The sequence below is a fragment of the Erythrolamprus reginae genome, chromosome 2, assembly GCF_031021105.1.
Source record: "Erythrolamprus reginae isolate rEryReg1 chromosome 2, rEryReg1.hap1, whole genome shotgun sequence".
In the NCBI taxonomy this organism is placed as follows: Eukaryota; Metazoa; Chordata; class Lepidosauria; order Squamata; family Dipsadidae; genus Erythrolamprus; species Erythrolamprus reginae.
In genome coordinates this window covers 194,059,962-194,081,894 of record NC_091951.1, presented here as the reverse complement: position 1 = coordinate 194,081,894, position 21,933 = coordinate 194,059,962, and the positions used below count along the sequence as shown (strand labels likewise).

Here is a 21,933-nt window from a genome sequence, read left to right as displayed (position 1 = left end):
CCCTTATACTATTTTCTGTATTTTATCTTAGGATGGATATATGTTTATCCCAGGCATGTCATATGTATAATATATAATGTCATATGCCTTCAGTCTTCAATAATTTTCTAATTACTTTTGGTATTTATCATGCAAAGAGTGCTGCCTCCTTTCCTTTTATCACCTGGATGGTCAAATATAGAATTTTTCAATATCCTTATCCAAATTTACAATGCTGTTAGCTGTTACATCTCACCAACTGCTTTCACTCATCTATTTTCAATTGTCATCCATCCTTATTTATTTCATAAATGTTTCTTAACCCTTATCTTATACTAATTGCCCTTTACAAAAATGGCTTACTCTTAAACATTAATTATCCATACATGTTATCTAAATTCTGCAAAATATTATCATAACAATAATGTTACCGGGGGGGGGGAGTTTATCCATTCCAACTTAATTTCTAAACTTAAATTCTCACCTTATCTTATTCCACAATCAAACAAAAAACTAATGCAAGACCTATGTTCAATTAAAGGGACTCTCATAATTGAGACTGAGGCATATTATTGGATATTTTTCAAACAACTCATGAGAGGGAGGTATGTTATTTTGATGTAGGGTAGGAGATGGGAACCTGGGGATTTTCCATTATCTTTGACCTTGGGGCCACTTCCAGTAGCTAGTGGGTGTTGGAAACCTAACATTATCCAGAGACTTATAGGTCCCTCTCTCCTGGTATATGCCTTAAAAATGGAAGTCATAGTCCCACCGAGCCAAAAGTTATCTCCATGCTTTTCCTGTTCTGAATATGCCTTCTCATTGGAAGGAGGCAGCTGATAGCTAATTTATCTGGAAATTTGCTTTATTTGCATGGAGAGTGACTAAATCCATCGCGTTCAATGCAGAGACACAACAAAACTATCTAATCTCTGGCAGAGACATCTGGAGAAAGGCAGGCTTCACTGCCAGGAAAGGCAGCAAGGAACTTTCTCTGTGGACGTTTTGAATAGGACTGCAGCTTGTGTCTCGCAGATAAAAATCCCCAGATGTTATTCTCTCCCTTTCTTGCCTAAAGGAATCTTAAATAGCAGGATGTCCATCTGAAATCTTGCCAGTTGAAAAAGCCATTGTGGGCTAGAGGGAGCAATGGTTTGACTTGGATGAAACCATCTATTTATGTTTTGTTGGAGAGGGGTAGGGATAACACTAATGATAAGAGCATATGCTTTGCAGGCAAAAAGTCCTAAATTAAATCCCCGGTATCTTTCTTGCAGGCCAAAGTCTAAGAATGTAGTCTTAACGCCAGTCAGAAAATGTTGAGGGGAAAAAATCGAGGCTTCTAGTTGGATTTATTGGAAGTCTTAATTCAGGGGTCCCCAAACTTGGCAGCTTTAAGACCTGTGGACTTTAACCCCCAGAATTCTGGGAATTGAAGTCCACAACTCTTAAAAGTTGCCAAGTTTGAGGACCTCTACTTTAATTCCTTTCATTCATTACACGGATGCCCCCTAGCTACACATTCTATCGCATCAGCAAAAGAAAGAAAGATTCCAGAACAATGGCCAGCTTCCAAAGGAGGAACTTGATTGTTGGGCTGGTAAAGACATCTAGCAGGATCCAACATCTAGCATTTTTCAAGCCCAGCTTCTTGTCAGATTGTAATTCCAGAAATCTTCTGTCCTTAGGTTTCCCTGTGACAGGTAATTGGGCTCTATGTTATGTGTGACATAGAGTGAACTGTGTCACTCTATGTGTGAAAAGCTGGCACTTTGTAGAGTTCAATCCTCCTCAGAGTCTTAATTGCACTTCTTGCTGCAGCCTCTTTGTAGAGAAACGCTGTTGTATCAGTCTGATGGTACAGTTGAGACCTAGATCAGGCTTAGTCCAGACGGAGGTAAATTTAAAGGGGTACAAAAGGAGCACAGGTAGGAATCACCTAAGTCAGGAGTGCCAAACTGGGTTGGGTGTGTCACACACAGGCCACGCCCTCCCCAGCTCCATGGAGACCAAAAAAAACCCCTGTTGCAATACGTCACGTGACATCAACATGATGCAGTGAGTTTGGCACCCATGATCAAAATTGGAGGTGGCAAATTCAATTTCATTGAGGGCCACATCAGGGTTGTGTTCATGGGGGTGGGGGGCAAGATGGACCTGGTCAGCTGGATTTCACTCGTATCGGCGCCTATTGTGGCTCAAGCACTCTGCCAGCAAAAACAGGCTCCCGAGCTCCGTTTTCGGCTATGACGGCCTCCTGCAACCTCACACCGCCCTCCCAAGCTCCGTTTTCACTGGCAGAGGCACTGCATCATTTGACCAGTGGGCCAGATCTAAGCACCCCGCGGGCCTTGAGTTTTACATCCCTGATCCAAGTAGAAAGAGGGGATTGAAAACTCAATCACCCTGTCCAGAGTACAGATAGGTTGTCCTTGACTTCCAACAGTTTGTTTAGTGACCGTTCAAAGTTGCAACAGCACTGAAAAAAAGTGACCTAAGACAGCTTCTCACACTTAATGACCACTGCAGTGTCCCCATGGTCACATGACCAGAATTCAGATGTTTGGCAGCTGACTCACATTTATGACGGGCGCAGTGTCCCAGGATCATGTGAATATCTTTTGTGAATTTGGACGAACGAAACTCAACGCCGAAGCCAGATTCTTTTTAACAACCGTGTTACTGACTTAAGTGTAGTGAGTTGCTTCAGAAGCATGGCAAGAAAGGTCGTAATATGGGCAAAATTCACCTAACCACTGTCTCGCATAGCAACAGAAATTTGGGGCTCTGTTGCGGTCCAGACTACCTGTACGCCTATTCGAGATAACATGGATTCATTATCCTTTTAAACAGCCCTGCTTTTCATAGTGGCTGCTGGAGACCATAGAGAGCGGGCTTCTCCTCCTCCTACGTGTTGATGGGCAAATCTGGAATCCTGATCCAGATAAGCAGGCCTTTGGGAGCAGTTCTTTTCAATGAAACCCTCAGCCTGTATCTCTGTGGCAGTAGAGAGGAGTTATTGTTGCGTGTTCCACTACTGCCATCTGCTGTTGGAATGTTCTAATACAGCTCCCATCGGATTTCTTTTTTTTTTTCTAACCAACCAACCAAAAACCCCATCACATCATCAATTAAGCCGAAGAAAATGCATTGTCTGCCTAGGCACATTGGATGTCCATGTGCCGCCTCTATGTTGGTTGAGGCAGGCAGGATTCCCTTGAGTACCATTTGTTGGGGGTCAGGGGAAAGGGAGGGTCTTGCCTTCTCTTTCTGCTCAAGATCCCCATGGACAATTGGTGGGCCACTGTGTGACACAGAATGCTGGACTCGATGGGCTTTGGCCTGATTCAGCATGGCTCTTCTTATGTTCTTATGATGCTACCTGGAACACAACAGGTATCCAGATGGGGACAAGGGACAATCGTGGCCGCTGTGGGCTATTCTTCAGAAGCCTCCTGCTACTGTCAAAGGAATGAAATCAGCACAGCAGGCATACAAAAGGGCAGTGGGTTACACCCTGACATTGTGGGGCTATTTTCCCACCCTCCTACCCTGCGGATGCTGCTGATTAACCCCCTAGTCAAGTGCTTAGAGGAAGGGTGGGGAACCGTGGTCCCTTTATGAGTCGTGAGCTCCAACTCCCAGAATTCCCGGGTGGCTCAGATATCCTGGGAGTTTCAAATCCACAAGTCATATAAGGGCCAGGGTTCCCCTAGGGCAGCGTTTCTCAATTATTTTCTGTTACACCCCCCTTAGGAAGAAGTAAACATTTCACACACCCCAACTCTCCTCTGGGACGATTGTTTGCAATATTCAGCACGTTTTTGCTGAAAAAACTCAAGCGGCTTATCAGCATGATTGGGATGTAATGTGTTTAAGTGACGCCTTAATTTATTTGGCTTCATGCTGTCTGCTGCCAACATTTTAGACACTGTAAACATACCGGTCTTTCCTCGTCTCCCTCCATAGTCACAGTGAAGCCAAGCGCTACATACACTCTGTCATATTTCCTCATCTTAGCTTTTGGGAGACTTACCTTTGTCTCAACATCTCCGTCTCCTCCTTTCTTTTCATCCCTGTTAAATATTTTTCCATGATGTCTCATAAGTGTTTGTTATCTGTGCTTCATATCTCCTACTCTGCTGTGTGCTATTGTTTGGTGCAAAAAAACCCTACTTCCTGGGGCAAAAAAAGCACGTTCCACAGGGTTATGTGCCCCCCCCCCGATCACTCTGCGCCCCCCTAGGGGGCCCGCCTCAGTATTTGAGAAACATTGCCCTAGGGTGGCAATCAGCAACATCCACAGGGTGGATGGATAGGAGCCTTCTTGCAAAGTAGGCCTGATAGCTCCATGCCAGTTTCACAGTTGGTTGCTCTGGCCAGCCACTCTACCAGCTATGTATTGTTCTAAGAGAATCCTTGGAAGTTACATGGCCAGGTAGCTTTGGCACCAACCTATAGTTGTAGAGTGAGGGCCCAGGGCCAATTTGGACTGCATTGTCCTGTGGATTCTCTCAAAATAGGGTGGAGATGTAAGGGGACTTCCCCTGTAAGGCAAACAAGGAGGAAAAAAAAAGTATTGTTTGCTTTGGCTGCCTTAGCAGCAGATCCTCTTGGGCCCCTACCAATTAAAGATTGCACATCTCCTGTGTGAGTTGGATGAAGCAATCAATCTCATATTCAAGCAAGGTTCCCTAGCACTTCTGGGCCCAATCAGGGAAAGGGTTGGAAGTTGAGAAATGTTTTATTTTGAGAAACTAATGAGGACCTGATCTCCTGAGATCTGTTCCTTCAGGCAACAGCCCAGTATAATCTTAAGGAAGATTAGTTCAAACGTAGGGTGGAATGAGCTCCTGTACCCTGACAAGGCTCCCTGAGAATTGTAAAATAAGCTTTTGGCCCCTTGAGAATTGTAAAATAAGCTTATGCAGTTCAGTTCTGCTCTGGTTGAAATGTAAGCAGATGAAAAGTTCCAAACTGGTCGTTGAAAAAATTTACAGATGTGTAGAAATGGATGAAATGACAAGGGAGATTAAGGGAACAAAAAATGACGGGAAAAACCATGGAACAGATGGTATGAATGGATCAAAAACAAATAGAAAAGACAAAATATAAAGTGGGAATGTATATAAAAATAATGAACACACAGTGCTAGTATGACAGTAAAATAAGATGAAGGTAGCAATTATAAAAATGGTGAATTCTTTATGGTAATATGATAATTAAATTCTATCCTTTTTCTATCTCTTTGATATATAACAAACAAATAAAAACATACTAGCGTGAAGACATATGATATTGAATACTGTAAAAAGATGTACAATTATAAAATGTAATGGACACAGGTGATGATTTGTGGAAATGCACAAGATTCATTTGGTTTTCTTTTTAATGTTCGGGGGTTTTTTTGAAAATTTGTAAAGAAACTTGGAAAAAGAAAAGTTCCAAACTGATTTGCTTAACTGTCTACCTGCCAATGCAAGTCGTGGTGTAGTAGCAGTTTGGCACTGAGTGCCCAAACCAGAATGCATGTGTGCACACACATGTACACCAGAGCACCAGAAATCCAAAAACCAGCTGGCCTGTGCACATGCGTGCACCGAAAACCAGAAGAGCAGCTGGCAAGCATGCCACAAGGAGGGCTCTGCATGCCACTTTTGGCATGCATGCCATAGGTTCACCATCATGGTTCTAGGCCAGTGATGGCGAACCTATGGCACGGGTGCCATAGGTGGCACGCGGAGCCATTTCTGCTGGCACACAAGCTGTTGCCCTAGCTCAGCCCCAACGTGCATGTGTGTGCCAGCCAGCTGATTTTTGGCTCACACAGAGGCTCTGGGAGGGTGTGTTTGGCTTCCAGAGAGCCTCCAGGGGGTTGGAGAGAGTGTTTTTACTTTTTCCTGGCTCCAGGGAAGCCTGGGAGGGTGAAACACGAGCCTATTGGGCCCACCAGAAGTTGGGAAACAGGCCATTTCCGGGCTCCAGAGGGCCTCCCTCTGTTTTTGCCCTCCCCAGGCAGTGAATTATGGGTGTGGTCACTCACGCATGCCCGATAGCACATATGCACACTCTTTCAGCACCCAAGGAAAAAAGGTTCACCATCACTGCTCTAGGCAGTTTCAAGCGATCTCACTCCATGTTTCCACAACAGGATTTTACATATATGTTGGCTAGCCTCCCCTTCCATTTCCTTTTACCCAGTGTATATAACTCATCTTGTCTTTTGTTTCCTGCATTAACCCTACAAACAACGATACTGACACAAGCAATTTGTTCCCACAGATGTGGCCATTGGGGTGCCATTTGGTGGCACGGCAAAGCAAGGAGTGGTCTATGTGTACAATGGCCGACAGAACGGGCTGCACCCCAAGCCGTCCCAAGTATTGCAAGGCTACTGGTTGCCTGGTCAAGTCCCAGACTTCTATGGGTTCGCTTTGCGTGGGGCCAAAGACCTGGATGGAAATGGTTACCCAGGTGAGGATGACCTGTGAAGGAGTAACAGAACCACATCTGAACTTGGGAGTGTGTATTTGGCAGGTGTGAGGCTGCAGATGTGATGCTTGTCATCTGGTGAGCTCTTATACAGGACCATTCAGTATGCAGGGTAACATGGCTGCTTTAATAAAACTCCATACTTCCATTGCAACATGTAACAAAAAAAGGCACAGTATGAAATCCTCCTGTTTACTGTTCAGTAACTATATCCTCTTAATAAATTCCATTTCCCATTTTATTTAGAGTTGTATTTCCCCCCCACCCTCCAATTGTTGTCATGGTATGTTGGAATGAATATGGGAGATGTTGAGGAGAGGAGCAGCTGCATAGGGGACCTTCAAATAAGAGAGGTCATAGTTCATAGATGCATAATTTGGAGAAAGAGGCTCAGAAGCTGTAACGCCCTCTCCAAGTCCTCAGATTGTAAAAGAGATGGTGGGAGATTTGTATTTTCAGGCTTTCATGGTTGATGTTGAGCCAGCAGTGTGCAGCAGCTGCCAAAAAAGCCCAACACACTTCTCTGCATAACAGAGGGATAGAAACAAGATCACATGAAGTGTTAATATAAATTTATAAGGCCTTGGTAAGGCCACACTTGGAATGCTGCATCGGGTTTTGGTCACCACGATGTAAAGGAGTTGTTGAGACTCTAGAAAGAGTGCAGAGAAGAACAACAGATGATTATGGGACTGGAGGCTAAAACATAGGCTGGAATTGGATATGTTTAGCTTAATGAAAAGAAAGACCAGGGGAGACATGATAGCAGTGTCCCAATATCTCAGGGGTTGCCACAAAGAAGAGGAAGTCAAGCTATTCTCTAAAGCACCTGAGAGTAGAACAATAAGCAATGGGTGGGAGCTAATCAAGGAGAAAAGCAACTTAGAACTAAGGAGAAATTTCCTGACAGAACAATTAATCAGTGGAACAGCTTGCCTCCAGAATTTGTGAATGCTCCAATACTAAAAGTTTTTAAAACAATGTTGGATAACCATTTGTCTGAAGAGGTGTAGGGTTTCCTGCCCAAGCGAGGTTGGACTAGAAGACCTCCAAGGTCCCTTCCAACTATCTTATCCTATCCTATCCTATTCTGTTCTTTCTTTCAGTTTTATGACAAAATTAATTATCTAGCTAGCCCAGTGATGACATTTTATTTATTTATTTATTTATTTATTTTATTTATTAAATTTGTATGCCACCCCTCTCCATAGACACGGGGCGGCTCACAGCAATAGTAAAAAAACAATGTAAAATACAAATTTAATATTTAAAAAACTAAAAACCCATAATTTAAAAAACATACACACAACATACCATACATAAACTATATAGGCCTGGGGAAGATGTCTCAATTCCCCCATGCCTGACCCTTAAGAGATGGGTCTTAAGAAGTTTACAAAAGGCAAAGAGGGTGGTTTGATCTCTGGGGGAAGCTGGTTCCAGACGACCGGGGCCGCCACAGAGAAGGCTCTTCTCCTGGGTCCCGCCAGACGACATTGTTTAGTTGACGGGACCCGGAGAAGGCCCACTCTGTGGGACCTAACTGGTCACTGGGATTTGTGCGGCAGAAGGTGGTCCTGGAGATATTCTGGTCTGATGCCGTGAAGGGCTTTATAGGTCATAACCAACACTTTGAATTGTGACCGGAAACTGATGTAAAAGGGCACCAGGATTCCTTTCAGCATGCAATTGTATGATTTCCCCCTCCCTAACCAATGAGAAATTACTAGGTTTCACAGTATGCTATTTGGGCAAGCAAGGTGGGTTCCCCCCACCTCCTGAAGCTTCCTGAAATTGTATCATGATATGCAGTCACCCTTTCCTGCCAAGTGCTCAGCAGACTGTCTCTTTCTTTGTCCTGCAGATCTAATTGTGGGGGCCTTTGGAGTGGATAAAGCCATGGTTTACAGGTAAGTAAAGTTTCCTGGAAACAATGAAGATCAGTCTTCCACAGCCCTGTGCTGTCTGAAGGGAGCAGAAATGCAATATGTCTAAATGCATAGTAGATGGAAGAAAACCACGGTGCAAATTTCCCCTGGAAAAAGTGATGAGATTATGACTCCGTTGTAGATTATATTTCTCTTCCTCCTCCCTCCGTCTCTCTCTCTCTCGCATTGCTTTATTGTTTGCTTGAACACTCAGACATAATATATTACTTGGCTGTAACCCCCTTCTTCTGGGACTGCCAAGACAAGTCATGAATTAGGGTGACTCATAAATCACTGGAAAGATCCTCCTTTTCCGTGGATACCAATCTGCTCTCCTGCCCGCTAACCACGGGGCTGCTGCCATTGATTTATTTATTTATTTATTACTTAGATTTGTATGCCGCCCCTCTCCGAAGACTCGGGGCGGCTCACAACACGTGGAAACAAATCATAAATAATCTAACAAATTTAAAATTAAAAGATTTAAAAGACCCCATATACTAACAGACATACACACAAGCATACCATATATAAATTAAACATGCCCAGGGGAAGATGTTTCAGTTCCCCCATGCCTGACGGCAAAGGTGGGTTTTAAGGAGTTTACGGAAGGCAGGAAGAGTAGGGGCAGTTCTAATCTCCGGGGGGAGTTGGTTCCAGAGGGCCGGTGCCGCCACAGAGAAGGCTCTTCCCCTGGGGCCCGCCAACTGACATTGTTTAGTTGACGGGACCCGGAGAAGGCCCACTCTGTGGGACCTGATCGGTCGCTGGGATTCGTGCGGCAGGAGGTGGTCTCGGAGATATTCTGGTCCAATGCCATGAAGGGCTTTAAAGGTCATAACCAACACTTTGAATTGTGACCGGAAACTGATCGGCAACCAATGCAGACTGCGGAGTGATGGTGAAACATGGGCATACCTAGGTAAGCCCATGACTGCTCTCGCAGCTGCATTCTGCACGATCTGAAGTTTCCGAACATCTTGGATAGCTGCCCCCAAGGACTTTGTAGAGGGAGATTTGAGCTGACTTTCCTCAGCCAAAGTGACTGTCTCACCAAGACTGATAATCATTACTGTGTTTTTCCCCAAAATAAGAGCCTCTCTTATATTTTCTTTGAACTGCGCAATAAGCGCTAAGCCTTATTTTTGAGGAGGTATTATTTTGGGGCACATGGAGCAAGACAAGGCTCCTCTTGTCGTCTTACCTGATTTCCTTTAAAAAAAAAAATTGTATTAATTATCATAAAAGGACAAACAAGACAAACATACATTTAACATATACAGGGGCTACAATTGCCCCGCTCATAATACAAGTCTTTCTAATACAGAAAAGAAAAACACTAGAATTTGCAAAATCAATACAGTAGTTTAAGTTAAAAAATTTGTTTTCATGTAGTTAAACTTTCCTTAATATTGATTTTTTTAAAAAAATCCAATTTGTATACATTTTTCTTTGTATTCAATTCATTTAACATTTTTTTAATTTAACCATACATAAATCTTACCTGATTCCCAGCACTGTCTCTCTAACCCTAACCAGAGGAAATGGCAGGGACCAGCTGCACATGTGCTTAAATATTTTCAGGGGAGGGCTTCTTTTTGGGTGGAAGGATTTGTTTTGAGAGGGAGGCTTCTTTTTGGGGAAAGCCAGTAAGTAAAGCATCGGTTTCCTCAGACTTTTGTTTAGCGTTCCAAAAATTGCTTCCTCTCTCTCACTTTCCTTGTGCTTCCTTCCTACCGCAGAGGACGCCCCATTGTCCACGCCACTGCCACTCTCAGCATCTTCCCCACTATGTTTAATCCTGAGGAACGCGCTTGCACCCTGGAGGAAACCGGGACCCCTGTGGCATGGTGAGTAGCTGTTAAATCAGAGGCTGGAGGCCGATGAAGAGGATAACAGCTTTATATTTAATAATCAGGAACATTTAAAGTGACCAGCTCGCAGGCAGGTAGCGACTTAAAAACAAGCGGCCAAAACCGCACCTTATATACTTTGTTACTAGCACTGGGATTGGTGACAATGTTTCAAAACTTCGCGCCGGGGCTTCCTATTGGTTGCGCCCGGAGGCTCCTTATTGGTCGCGCCTCGGCTTCCCATTGGTTGCGCTAGCGGGCTTCTTATTGGTCGCCCTGCTCCAATCAGCGATCACATTTATTCTAACAACTTGCAAACATAACAGTAGCGATCCTGGAAGTTATATTTTCCCCTTGTGCTTTTGTGGCTCTTTCTATTGTTACAGCCCTTTCTATTGTTACAGATCAGTTCAGGAGTGTTTTCTCCTCAGTTCTCAATAGTTAACGGATGGCTTGTGTTTGTAGAACATATCTTTATGGGAATGTTTTCTGCCTCATACTTCTCAGAGGCTGATTAGAGCCCACCAGGTCGGCCTTCTCCGGGTCCTGTCAGCCAAACAGTGCCAACTGGCGGGACCGTGGGGAGGCCTTCTCTGTGGCAGCCCCGTCACTCTGGAACCAACTGCCCCTGGAGATCTGCACCGCCCTCACCCTCCTGGCCTTCCGGAAGGCCTTAAAAACATGCCTTTGCCGGCAGGCCTGGATGACTAATTTTTATTGGTTGTTTTTATTGACTGCTTTATTGGGATTTTAATTGTTGTATATTTTTTATTATTGTACGCCGTCCAGAGTCTGTCAGGAGTTGGGTGGCCTATAAATCCAATAAAACTTACACATAAACATAGGTGGGCTTATTCATTTTTATACCATGTTCATTGGCCGTATATAAGAAATACGTTTTGGGTTATTTGGACCCCCAATATTTAAAAAAGAAGGCCATTTGTCTATATTAAGTGCAGGGTAGTCCTCGATTTACAATGGTTCATTTAGTGACCATTTAAAGTTACAAGAGCACTTGAAAAAATGACTCAAGGCCAGTTTTCACACTTACAACCATTGTAGCACACACACACACATTGTCATGTGACCAAAATTTAACCGCTTAGCAACAACTCATATTTATGACAGTTGCCATGTCCTGAGGTCACGTGATCCCTTTTTGCAACCTTCTGACAAGCAAAGTCAGTGGCGGGAAGCCAGATTCATTTAACAACCGTTTGACTAAATGAACAAATGCAGCGATTCACTTAACAACCGTGGTAAGAAAGGTCCTAAAATGTGGCAAAACTCCCTTAACACACGTTTCACTTAGCCACAGAAATTTTGGGCTCCCTCTCTTGTGGTCGTAAATCAAGGACCACCAGTACACTCTTCTATATGTTATTGGATAAAATAGTGAGAACAGAAAGAGCTACAAGCGGTTGTGACAGCTGTAGGGTATTTACATATTTACCTGTAGGCTCCTGACTATATAAGGCAGGGGTCCCCAAACTTGGCAACTTTAGGACTTGTGGACTTCAACTCCCAGAATTCTGCAGTCAGCATAGCTGCCTAGTGAATTCTGGGAGTTGAAGTCCACAAGTCTTAAAGCTGCCAAGTTTGAAGACCTCTGATATAAGGTCTTATCTAGGCATTTCGGCAGGAATTGATTCCGTAATTTGGTCTTCCCACCTTTGAACCCCTGCAGATGTTGAGGAAGACAATTTATAGAATCCAGAGCCTCAAATGCCAGCTAAGAATTCTGGGAGTCCTGACCATCTCAGGGACATATGATTAGGAACACTGACTTAGTTACCGTGCCTATCTCCAGTCAGTCACTTTCTCCATTCAGAGCTACCTATAAGCAGGAGTCATTTGGAATGAACTATCTAAAGGTGGAGGGATGCATTCCAGAAGAGGCAAGACAGCTGGGATATGTTTGTTTTTTTAATAATATTTTTTATTAATTTTTAACAAGTTTAATATACACACAACATAAAACAGTGCATAGTGAAATGTGCCCACCACCCCGACACACACACATACCGCACCACCAAATTGGGGGTGTTTCTTATATAATCCACTTTGACCCAAGAGCAATATATCTATTTACATATTATAGAGTGATTCCAATTTATTTCTTATAGCTTGGTCTTGGATTCTACTCATCATATATCGTCTTACCTTGTCCCACAGTCCCATCAGTTGTCTCAATTCAGTTTCATTATCCAAATTTATCCTTTTATCCATAATTTCAAATTGAATATGGTCTACCATGTACCTATACCAATTTTGCATTGTCCATTTTGTCGCATCCTTCCAACCCAAAACTATGATCGCCTGAGTGCTTTCTATTGCTGCTTGTTTTATATCTCTAAATTCTCCCATCGCATTGCTTTTAACTAGTACTGCCATTTCCTTAGTGATTGTCCATTGTATATTTAGCATTTTATTGATGTCCTCTTGCACTTTTTGCCAAAATTCCTGCACTATCAGGCATTCCCAAAACATACGCATAAACACTCCTTTATCTTGACACCCATGCCAACAATTCCCCCTGAAATCCTGCTGAAAGTGTGCGAGTTGAACGGGAGTAAAATACCACTTATGTAATATTTTCCTTCTCATTTCCCTGATTCTTTTTAAATTTTCCTTATATTTTCTACTATATTTTCCATGTCTTGTACCTCTACTTGTATCTCATTTTGCCACCATTTAGTCAATCCTTCAATTGTGTCCCCGTCTGACTGCACTAGCAATTTATATATATTGGTTGCTTGCGCCTTTATACCCTCACTTTTTTCTCTTATTATTTTCTCTAACCATGTCTCCTCCCTCAATAGTACTTCTTTATTCTCCCTTTCATTAAGATATTTACATATTGCATTTATTTGTAGCCACCTTCCCTTACCTAACCACCATTCTATAGCGTTTCTACTTGGCCTGCCATCCTTCTCATATAACTGTTCTATCTTAGTTATCCCTCTTCCCTTCAACTCTCCTATAACCCTATTTAAATTAAATAGACAGCTGGGATATGTTAACTTGGAATCCTTGCACACAGCTGGGGGATCATGGCTTAAATGTCCGATTCCACAATTCCATGACTCTGAAAGAAAAATAAGAAAGTTGTGATGTTTTATGGCACCAGTGGAACAGGTTATCGCAGGACATTTTCAATTTATCACTCTGTGCTAAAATAACATGGAAACCAGCCATGTGTCGCTATAGATTTGATCTAAATAAACAATGCTGGTTTTCAATCTGTGACAGAGATAGTGGGAGGATTTATTTACAGACAGGAGTTTTTCCAAATGCTCAGCTCCATGGGGTTATCCTGACTGCTTGTTAAACATGTTCATGAATTGGGCGATTGTCCACCTCATGACCCATCTGATATGACAGGGATGGAAGGAGAGGATGAGTCAGCCAGACACAGGGTTCCACCTATCCCTCTTTATCCCAATCAGATGTGATGACTTTATTTTTCTCCACTGTTAACAACCAATAAAGGTCTCTAGAATAACTCCTTTTTCTATCCTTTCTTCGTGCGTGGAGTTGTGTTTCCATTTGGGTTGCAAAATTGGACAATCTGCTCTTGCAGGGGCATTATCAACTTTACTTTTTGTTGTGACAAAATGCTTTTCACTAATTGTTGTTGTTGTTATTATATCAATACAACACAGCAAACGAGATCACTATGCTGGATTTCGTATTTCATCACCAGTCAGGCGCTTCCCAAGCACCTAGGGCTGCGTGATGTAGCGGCGAATTATGTTTGCCGATCCCAGTAAAGCGGCCTTTTGCAATTGACAGATGGGGATTTTGTCAATTCCGATGGTTTTCAAATGTCCACTGAGATCCTTTGACACTGCGCCCAGCGTGCCAAGTACCACTGGGTTGTTGTTGTTGTTGTTGTTGTTGTTGTTGTTATTATTATTATTATTATTATTATTATTATTATTATTATTATTATGTATAGGCCACCCTTCTCGTGGATTCAGGGCGGCTTACAGCAATGAAAACATAATACAAATTTAAAAAATACCCCAATACATAACAACTACTAAACACTAAAAAGTCTATCCCAATAGAACTAGACAACCAACACTCATACATATTAGTGGCCAGGTCAGAGGACCGTCACTTAACAACCCAGGCCTGCAGACATAGGCCCATATTTTGAAATAGGCCCATATTTTTCAGCCTGAGCATTCTCACACATTTATTTATTTATTTATTTTATTTATTCAATTTTTATGCTGCCCTTCTCCTTAGACTCAGGGCAGCTTACAACATGTTAGCAATAGCGCTTCTTAACAGAGCCAGCCCATGCCTAGCTCTCTCTTGTCATCAGTGTGTGTTTGTCTCTCCCAGATTTCTTATATTGGCTCATTGCTTCTTTTTTCTCCCCTCCACACGTCAACAGCATCAACTTGAGCTTCTGTCTGAATGCATCTGGGAAGCATGTTCCAGACTCTATTGGTGAGTAATTTCAGGTCAAAAAAGGAGAAAGGATCTTAGCAACTGTTGGGCCAATCTAGTTATCGTCACGTGTCCATATCATTGTCAGTGAAGCTGGAAGAAGACAGCTGTTTCAAAATCCACCAGAATAATACACATACATGTAGATCAGGGGTGAAAGTCAAAAAAATTCCACTACCGATTCTGTGGGCGTGGCTTGGTGGCCGTGGCAGGCGAAGGATATTGCATAGTCTCCAGTCCCACCCCACTTTGTGGCCAGCCAGAGGTTGTATTTGCCAGTTCTCCGAACTACTCAACATTTCTACTACCAGTTCTCCGAACTGCTCAAAATTTCCACTACCGGTTCTCCAAAGCCTGCTGAATTTCATTCCGATGTAGATCCAGGAGTTGGTCCAAGCATAGTGGAGATCAAACTGAAGTAACATTACTAGGTGTGCTTAGATTGTACAGTTAGAAGCTGACAGTGAGATCGTGAAATGATTTTGGAAACTAGAAAGAGAGCCGTCCAGTAGTCTGAAAGGGATCAAACAGTAGACAGCCCTTTATTAAAGCTAGAATAATCAAGGAAGAAACAAGATGTTTTGCCTTTGCTGATGAGAAATGTTGTGAATTTTAGTTAAGCATTCTAGAGAGGTCTAAAAGTCCAGTTGCCTCTTGAAAAAAAAAAGCACCTTTGGGACAATAATTCTAGGATGCATCCCTAAACATTGAAAGAACATTCAGCAACATTTGATGGGATTTAGAGTTTTGTATGTTTTTGAAGAAATCTTAAAATCATTGTCAACTCCCCAAATAGCATCTGAGAAATAAATCAGAATCCACTCCATTGTTCTCAAGCAAAAGGTTCGATTTCTTAGCAGAGCCATGTTGGTTATGTGTCAGCCACTCCAGTAATAAATTGTCTCTAGTTCTCCACCCAGGTTAAGGTTCATTTCACATCCCCACACCCACAAGTGCAATCACATGGACCAGTCCAGTGCAGGGATTCACCTACTTCCTCTTTCGTACAATTGACACAGAACAAAAGAGGACCTTGAACACTGAACAAGGGAATTTGTTGTGGCTATAACCTCTCTTCTACCCCTCCCAATTCCCTTATGCTGTGTTACTGTGGCAGGCCAAAGCCTCTGATTCCACGTGATGGCTTTCGGCCTGACAATCTTGACGAGATAGGGCTTCCTTTATTTTGTGCAGGATTGTGCAGCCCTCAGGTTTATGGGACTTGCTTTTCTTTCTGATAGATCCCTGAGCTTCATTGACTGTGATCAAGCATGGAAGACACAATAGGCACGAATCCCAGCGACCGATTAGGTCCCACAGAGTTGGCCTTCTCCAGGTCCCGTCGACTAAACAATTTCGTTGGGCGGGGCCCAGGGGAAGAGCCTTCTCTGTGGCGGCCCCGACCCTCTGGAACCAGTTCCCCCCTGAGATTAGAACTGCCCCCAGCTTCCTGGCCTTTTGTAAGCTCATTAAAACCCACCTCTGCTGTCAGGCTTGGGGGAACTGAGATAACTTCCCCAGGCCTGTACTGTTTATGTATGGTATGTTGTGTGTATTTTTTCTTAAATTATGGGGTTTTAATTTTAATTATTAGATTTGTATTATACATTGCTTTTTTCTATTACTGTTGTGAGCCGCCCCGAGTCTATGGGGAGGGGCGGTATACAAATTTAACAAATATATATATATATTAAGATATACTCGGTTCTGCTTTCTCTCTTTATTGGGCAGGGTTTTCCGTGGAGCTGCACCTTGACCACCTCAAACACAAAGGAGCAGTGAAGCGGGCCCTCTTCCTGCATTCCCAGCAATCCCACTTTATTCAGACTCTCCAAGTCCGCAATGGAGCCGGTTCAGAGTGCCGTGAGATGAAGATTTACTTAAGGGTAAGTGGGGTCTACCTATTGTGAATCCTGCCCTTCACTCTTCTGGTCTTCTCTGCAATATGAAAACGTCCCATGGCCGTTTTGATGATGCTCATTGTTGCCTTGCTGTCCCAAATGGAAGAATTATGTGTTGCTATGAATGGGGAATACAGTGTTCCCTCGATTTTCGCGGGGGATGCGTTCCGAGACCGCCCGCGAAAGTCGAATTTCCGCAAAGTAGAGATGTGGAAGTAAATACACCATTTTTGGCTATGGACAGTATCACAAGCCATCCCTTAACACTTTAAACCCCTAAATTACCATTTCCCATTGCCTTAACAACCATTTACTCACCATTATTACTGGTACTCACCATTGAATAAGACACTTAGTGATCCTGATATTTATAAACATAATTATTAATAATATTTTTTGTGTTATTTATTCAGGAAAAACCGTGGTATAGAAAAAAACCCTGCAAAATATTTTTTTAATTAATATTTTTTTTGAAAAACCGTGGTATAGGCTATTTGCGAAGTTCGGACCCGCGAAAATCGAGGGAACATTGTATTTAGAAAAAGACCCTTGCTTTGTGTCTCTTTGAGACAGCAGACTTGCTCATACGGCCCTTCAGCAGATATTTGTACCTTTCCCACTCACTAATGGGGCTATGAGGAAACATCCTGACTTGCAGAGCTATGCACCTAAGTCATTAAATCTCTGCTAAGATTGACCTGTATTTAAAGATTCAAACCAGAATAACATATAGGGAAGAACATAAAATTAATCCTGGGAAGGGCTGGGTTCCATCTCGGTTCCCAACCACCTCATCCCACTTCACCTAAACTACCTCTGTTAGAATAAAATTGGAGGTCACAGAAGGAAAATTGTGATTGTTCAGAACGATCATGATGACCTTTTGAGAAGCAGTGGGGTGAAGATGTAACCAGTTCTACTTACCATGGATATTCTTGACATAATGTATGGATACTTTAAAGCAGTGTTTCCCAACCATGGCAACTTGAAGATATTTGGACTTCAACTCCCAGAATTCCCCAGCCAGTGAATGCTGGCTGGGGAATTCTGGGAATTGAAGTCCATATATCTTCAAATTGCCAAGGTTGGGAAACACTGCTTTAAAGGGAGACCACAAAAAGATCCTCAAGAACTTGCAGTTTTTAACTACAGAATAATAACCGAGGGCTACGAGCGTAGGAATATTATAACTCCAATGCCGCTGGGATGTAGTTTGCAGAAGAGCCAAAAGAGAGCAAATAAGCCTATATGACAATAGTATGCATTTCTTCATGGCTCATTCCCTACCATGTCCAATGTCTTCCTCTGTCATTCCAGAGTGAGTCAGAATTCCGGGACAAGCTCTCCCCCATCCACCTGTCACTGAACTTCTCGTTGGATCCAGAGGCACCACCCGATGCACATGGCCTACAGCCCATCCTTAACTACCACACACGCAACCACATTGAACAGAAGGTATGATCCACACAGCCTTTGAATGAGTCGAAGAAGGCTTTGCCTAGAAAGAATAATGGAATCGCTGAATGTTGCTTGCAAATGAATTGGATACCCATGACTTAGAAGGAACTTCCCTCGTTCCTGATAAAACTTTAGTCATCAGCCAGGAAAATATGCGGAGAGGGGCGGCATACAAATCTAATTAATAATAATAATAATAATAATAATAATAATAATAATAATAATAATAATAATAATAATAATAAGCTATAGCAATAGTACTTATATACCTCTTCACAGTGCTTTACCACCCTCTCTAAGCAGTTTACAGAGTCAGCATAATACCCACCCACCCCACAAAAATCTGGGTCCTCATTTTACTGCCCTCGGAAGGAAGGAAGGCTGAGTCAATCTTGAGCCAGTGAGAATCAAACTGCCGGCAGTCAGCAGAAGTAGCCTGCAGTACTACATTCTAACCACTGTGCTACCACAGTGCAGAAAAAAGAAATAAGTAAATGAATGAATTCTATTTTTCCTCCCTCCCCCCAGCTTAATTTATATTTTTCATCACCACTCCTTTGGGGGGCAGGGGAAGGGTGGATACTGTTTTCTCTAATGCTGAAAAGACCATTGTGGTATATAGAGTGAGATGCCCTGACAGACATGTTCCAATTTATGACAAAGAAAATAATAGTTTATGATGGTTAGGCTACTGCTTTCATTTGGTTTGTTTGTTTGTTTGTTTGTTTGTTTGTTTGTTCATTCATTTATTCATTCGTTTGGATTTATATGCCGCACTATTCCCAGAGGACTCTGGGCAGCTTACATCCAAATACACATAAAATGCAATATAAAACTCCTAAAAACAGTGTAAAACAATTTAAAACCCACAATTAATAATTAAAACTGCTAAAAAAAAACCCATTGTGTGCCTTCCCCAAAATGTATGATTCAGTTGGCTTAATCTTGTAACTGGAGACCTTAATTTGAGAACGAACTTTTCTATGCAAGTGCTTTGTGTAGTCTAGGCACAATTTTGGAGGACGGAACAGTTACTTAGATGGATTAGAAATTAGCAGGCCATTTTTTTTCAATCCCTACATACCTTTTCCATGGTATTACCACTCTGGGATTCTTAGACTATTTCATTAAAAGACATAATTCAGTGCAGTACTTTTAAACACATGTGAACATGTAGAGTTTCATCTAACTCAGAGCTGGAATTCTTTCCCAGGCGCAAATTCAGCTGGATTGTGGAGAGGACAATGTCTGTGTCCCTGACCTGCAACTTTATGTGTTTGGGTAAGTCTTCACCATGTCATTTTCCTGCTGTGCCACAAACAAGGATGAAGGTGGACAGCTGCGTACTACTTCTATTTTCTTGATCTTGACTGAGAAAGAAATCCAAATAGACTCTCTTCTTGCCCAAATCTAATATTCCGACAAGCCCAGAGCAGCCCATCTTAAGCTTGAAATACAACTTGTATGTATAACTTAGTGCACTTTTAGTCCTGGGGACCTGTGAGTCAGTATTGTCCCTTTCTTAAACATTGACAATTTTGCATCTCTTCCCACCATGAAATGGAAATGCAGGCCTGCAAGATTTCCAAGTGGAAAATGTAGCCTTGCAATTCCTTCCAGGTGCAATCCTTTCTTGCTCTTTCGTTATCAGCTGATCCATTCATGGACTTCTTTTAAATGTTTTGCATTCTTTGTTGCTGGTCACATACTTTGAGGAATCCTATCCTATCCCTCTATTTTGTTACACTGTCAGCTACAACAGTGGTCCCCAACTTTTCTGGCTCTGTGGACTGGTGGTGATGGCAACCGTGGTGACAGCAGCGATGAGCAGGGTGGGGGAGAATGTATAGTTCTGCACCAGCGGCAGGTGCATCCACCTGCCCCATACACAAATGGAGCTTCCTAGGTCTAGAAAGCTTAGAACTACGACGCCTAAAACACGATCTAAGTATTGCCCACAAAACCATATGCTGCAACGTCCTGCCTGTCAATGACTACTTCAGCTTCTACCGCAACAACACAAGAGCACGCAACAAATTCAAACTTAATATTAATCGCTCCAAGCTTGACTGTAAAAAATATGACTTTAACAATCGAGTTGTTGAAGCGTGGAACTCATTACCGGACTCAGTAGTGTCAACCCCTAACCCCCAACATTTCTCCCTTAGACTATCCACGATTGACCTCTCCAGGTTCCTAAGAGGTCAGTAAGGGGCGTACATAAGTGCACTAGCCTGCCTTTCGTCCCCTGTCCAATTGTCTCTCCTTATCCCATATATCATATATCTTTTCTTCCTTTCATATATCTTCTCCTCTACTTTTATATCTTTTCTTTATATATAATATTTCATGTCTATCCTCTTCAATATGTATTGTGTATTGGACAAAATAAATAAATAAATAAAAATTTGCCTGCTACTTGCATGGATTTACCAGGCTGCAGCCCAGGGGTTGAGTTCATCTGGCCTAGCATATTGTTTCCAATACAAATAAATATGAATGTGCTCTGTGAATCAATCGTATGAATAGGAAAGATGATAAATATTTGTTCAGGAAAGGCTACCTGCCCAATAGATACTTCCTATCTGAATCTCTACACTAGTCGAAAGAGGAAATATACATGCAAAGAACACTTGCTTTGCATGCCAAAAAGTCTCGTTTTAACGCTTGCCTGAGAAAGGAATGTGAAAAGGCCTTTGATGATCAATGTGGACGAGAATGAACTAGATCGTGGTTGTACTATCTGACCCCTTCTTGAGTGCAATCCTAGGGTTATCTAAAAACAATTACTATGCTACAGTTTTAGTATTAGCTAGAGTCGATGTATTAAGTGTATTTAATTTCAATTGTAGTTGGAAAGGAAAGGAAATTGTCCTGCTTCTAGTCCAACCACAGCTGGAGGGGTCCAGATTTTGAATGGTCGTGTAGGGAGTTAACAAGAGAAACACAGTTTACTCACCTTCTAAATGCCAACGTAGCTCTGTTTGCAATATGCTTGTGATAAAAATGGAGACTTCCAGTGTTCACTGTGGTCTCTTTTCATTGGATCTTGTAATGTCTTTAATAACTGTTAGTACCGAACAAAACAGCAATCCTTTTTCTGTACTGCAGGATCTTTATCTGACATGGACACCAAGCACAGTGGTTTGATTAATGGGTGTAAAACCTAGGAATGAGCCAAAGATTTAAGTGTTTGAGAAGAACTAATATTTTCATATGTTACAGGGGGGTGGGAGAGAATACTTGAAAAATTCCCAGGCCTTGTTGGCTCATTGGTTATATAAAACAACTTCCCACCAAGGTTGCATGGAGTTGTTCTGTCCCCACCAAGAACGCAACACAACACCCAGCTTGTACTCACTTATTTAATTCAAACAATACTACTAATAAACGTCTTAGCAGTGAATATTCACACACAAATCTGCAAGCAGTCTTTTTCGGCAAGCAACCAGCTACTAATTAATCTTCATTAATAACTGGTATCAGTTCAAAGAGTTTTAAAGCCAAGAACAACAATTACGTCGTGATATCTTACATAGTTTCAGAGAATTGGCAAAATGCCTAGAGGTAGTTCTTGATAACTAAAACGGCAGCAGAGAAAACAAAGCAGAACTATGATCAGATGGGTTTCACAAGTACATTATTCTCTGCAGCTTGTTAGCTGCCTCTGATGTCCTTACGTAGACTAGGGGCATGGCCAATTAGCCCACCAGTCTTACTCCCAAGGAGACCTCCTCTGGAATAACCATTCCTGTCTCTTGGCAGCTCTGCGGGCTTTTGCATCAAGAAGAGGAGAAGCCTCTTCTTCCTCATCACTGTTTTGAGGTGCTGGAAGTTCCGAAGGCCCTGGCTGAA

The 21,933-nt window shown here is 42.4% G+C and overlaps 1 protein-coding gene across 1 annotated transcript in view; it reads left to right on the top strand.

The window, feature by feature from the left end:
* ITGA5 (integrin subunit alpha 5) overlaps positions 1-21,933 on the top strand; it is a 121,524-nt gene that overhangs the window by 77,175 nt on the left and 22,416 nt on the right. Inside the window, exons 13-19 of the mRNA XM_070740995.1 lie at positions 6,265-6,456; positions 8,339-8,384; positions 10,145-10,252; positions 14,664-14,719; positions 16,451-16,605; positions 17,938-18,075; positions 19,292-19,359. Of these exons, the coding sequence (XP_070597096.1) occupies positions 6,265-6,456; positions 8,339-8,384; positions 10,145-10,252; positions 14,664-14,719; positions 16,451-16,605; positions 17,938-18,075; positions 19,292-19,359 (763 nt within the window). The remainder of the gene's footprint in view (positions 1-6,264; positions 6,457-8,338; positions 8,385-10,144; positions 10,253-14,663; positions 14,720-16,450; positions 16,606-17,937; positions 18,076-19,291; positions 19,360-21,933) is intronic.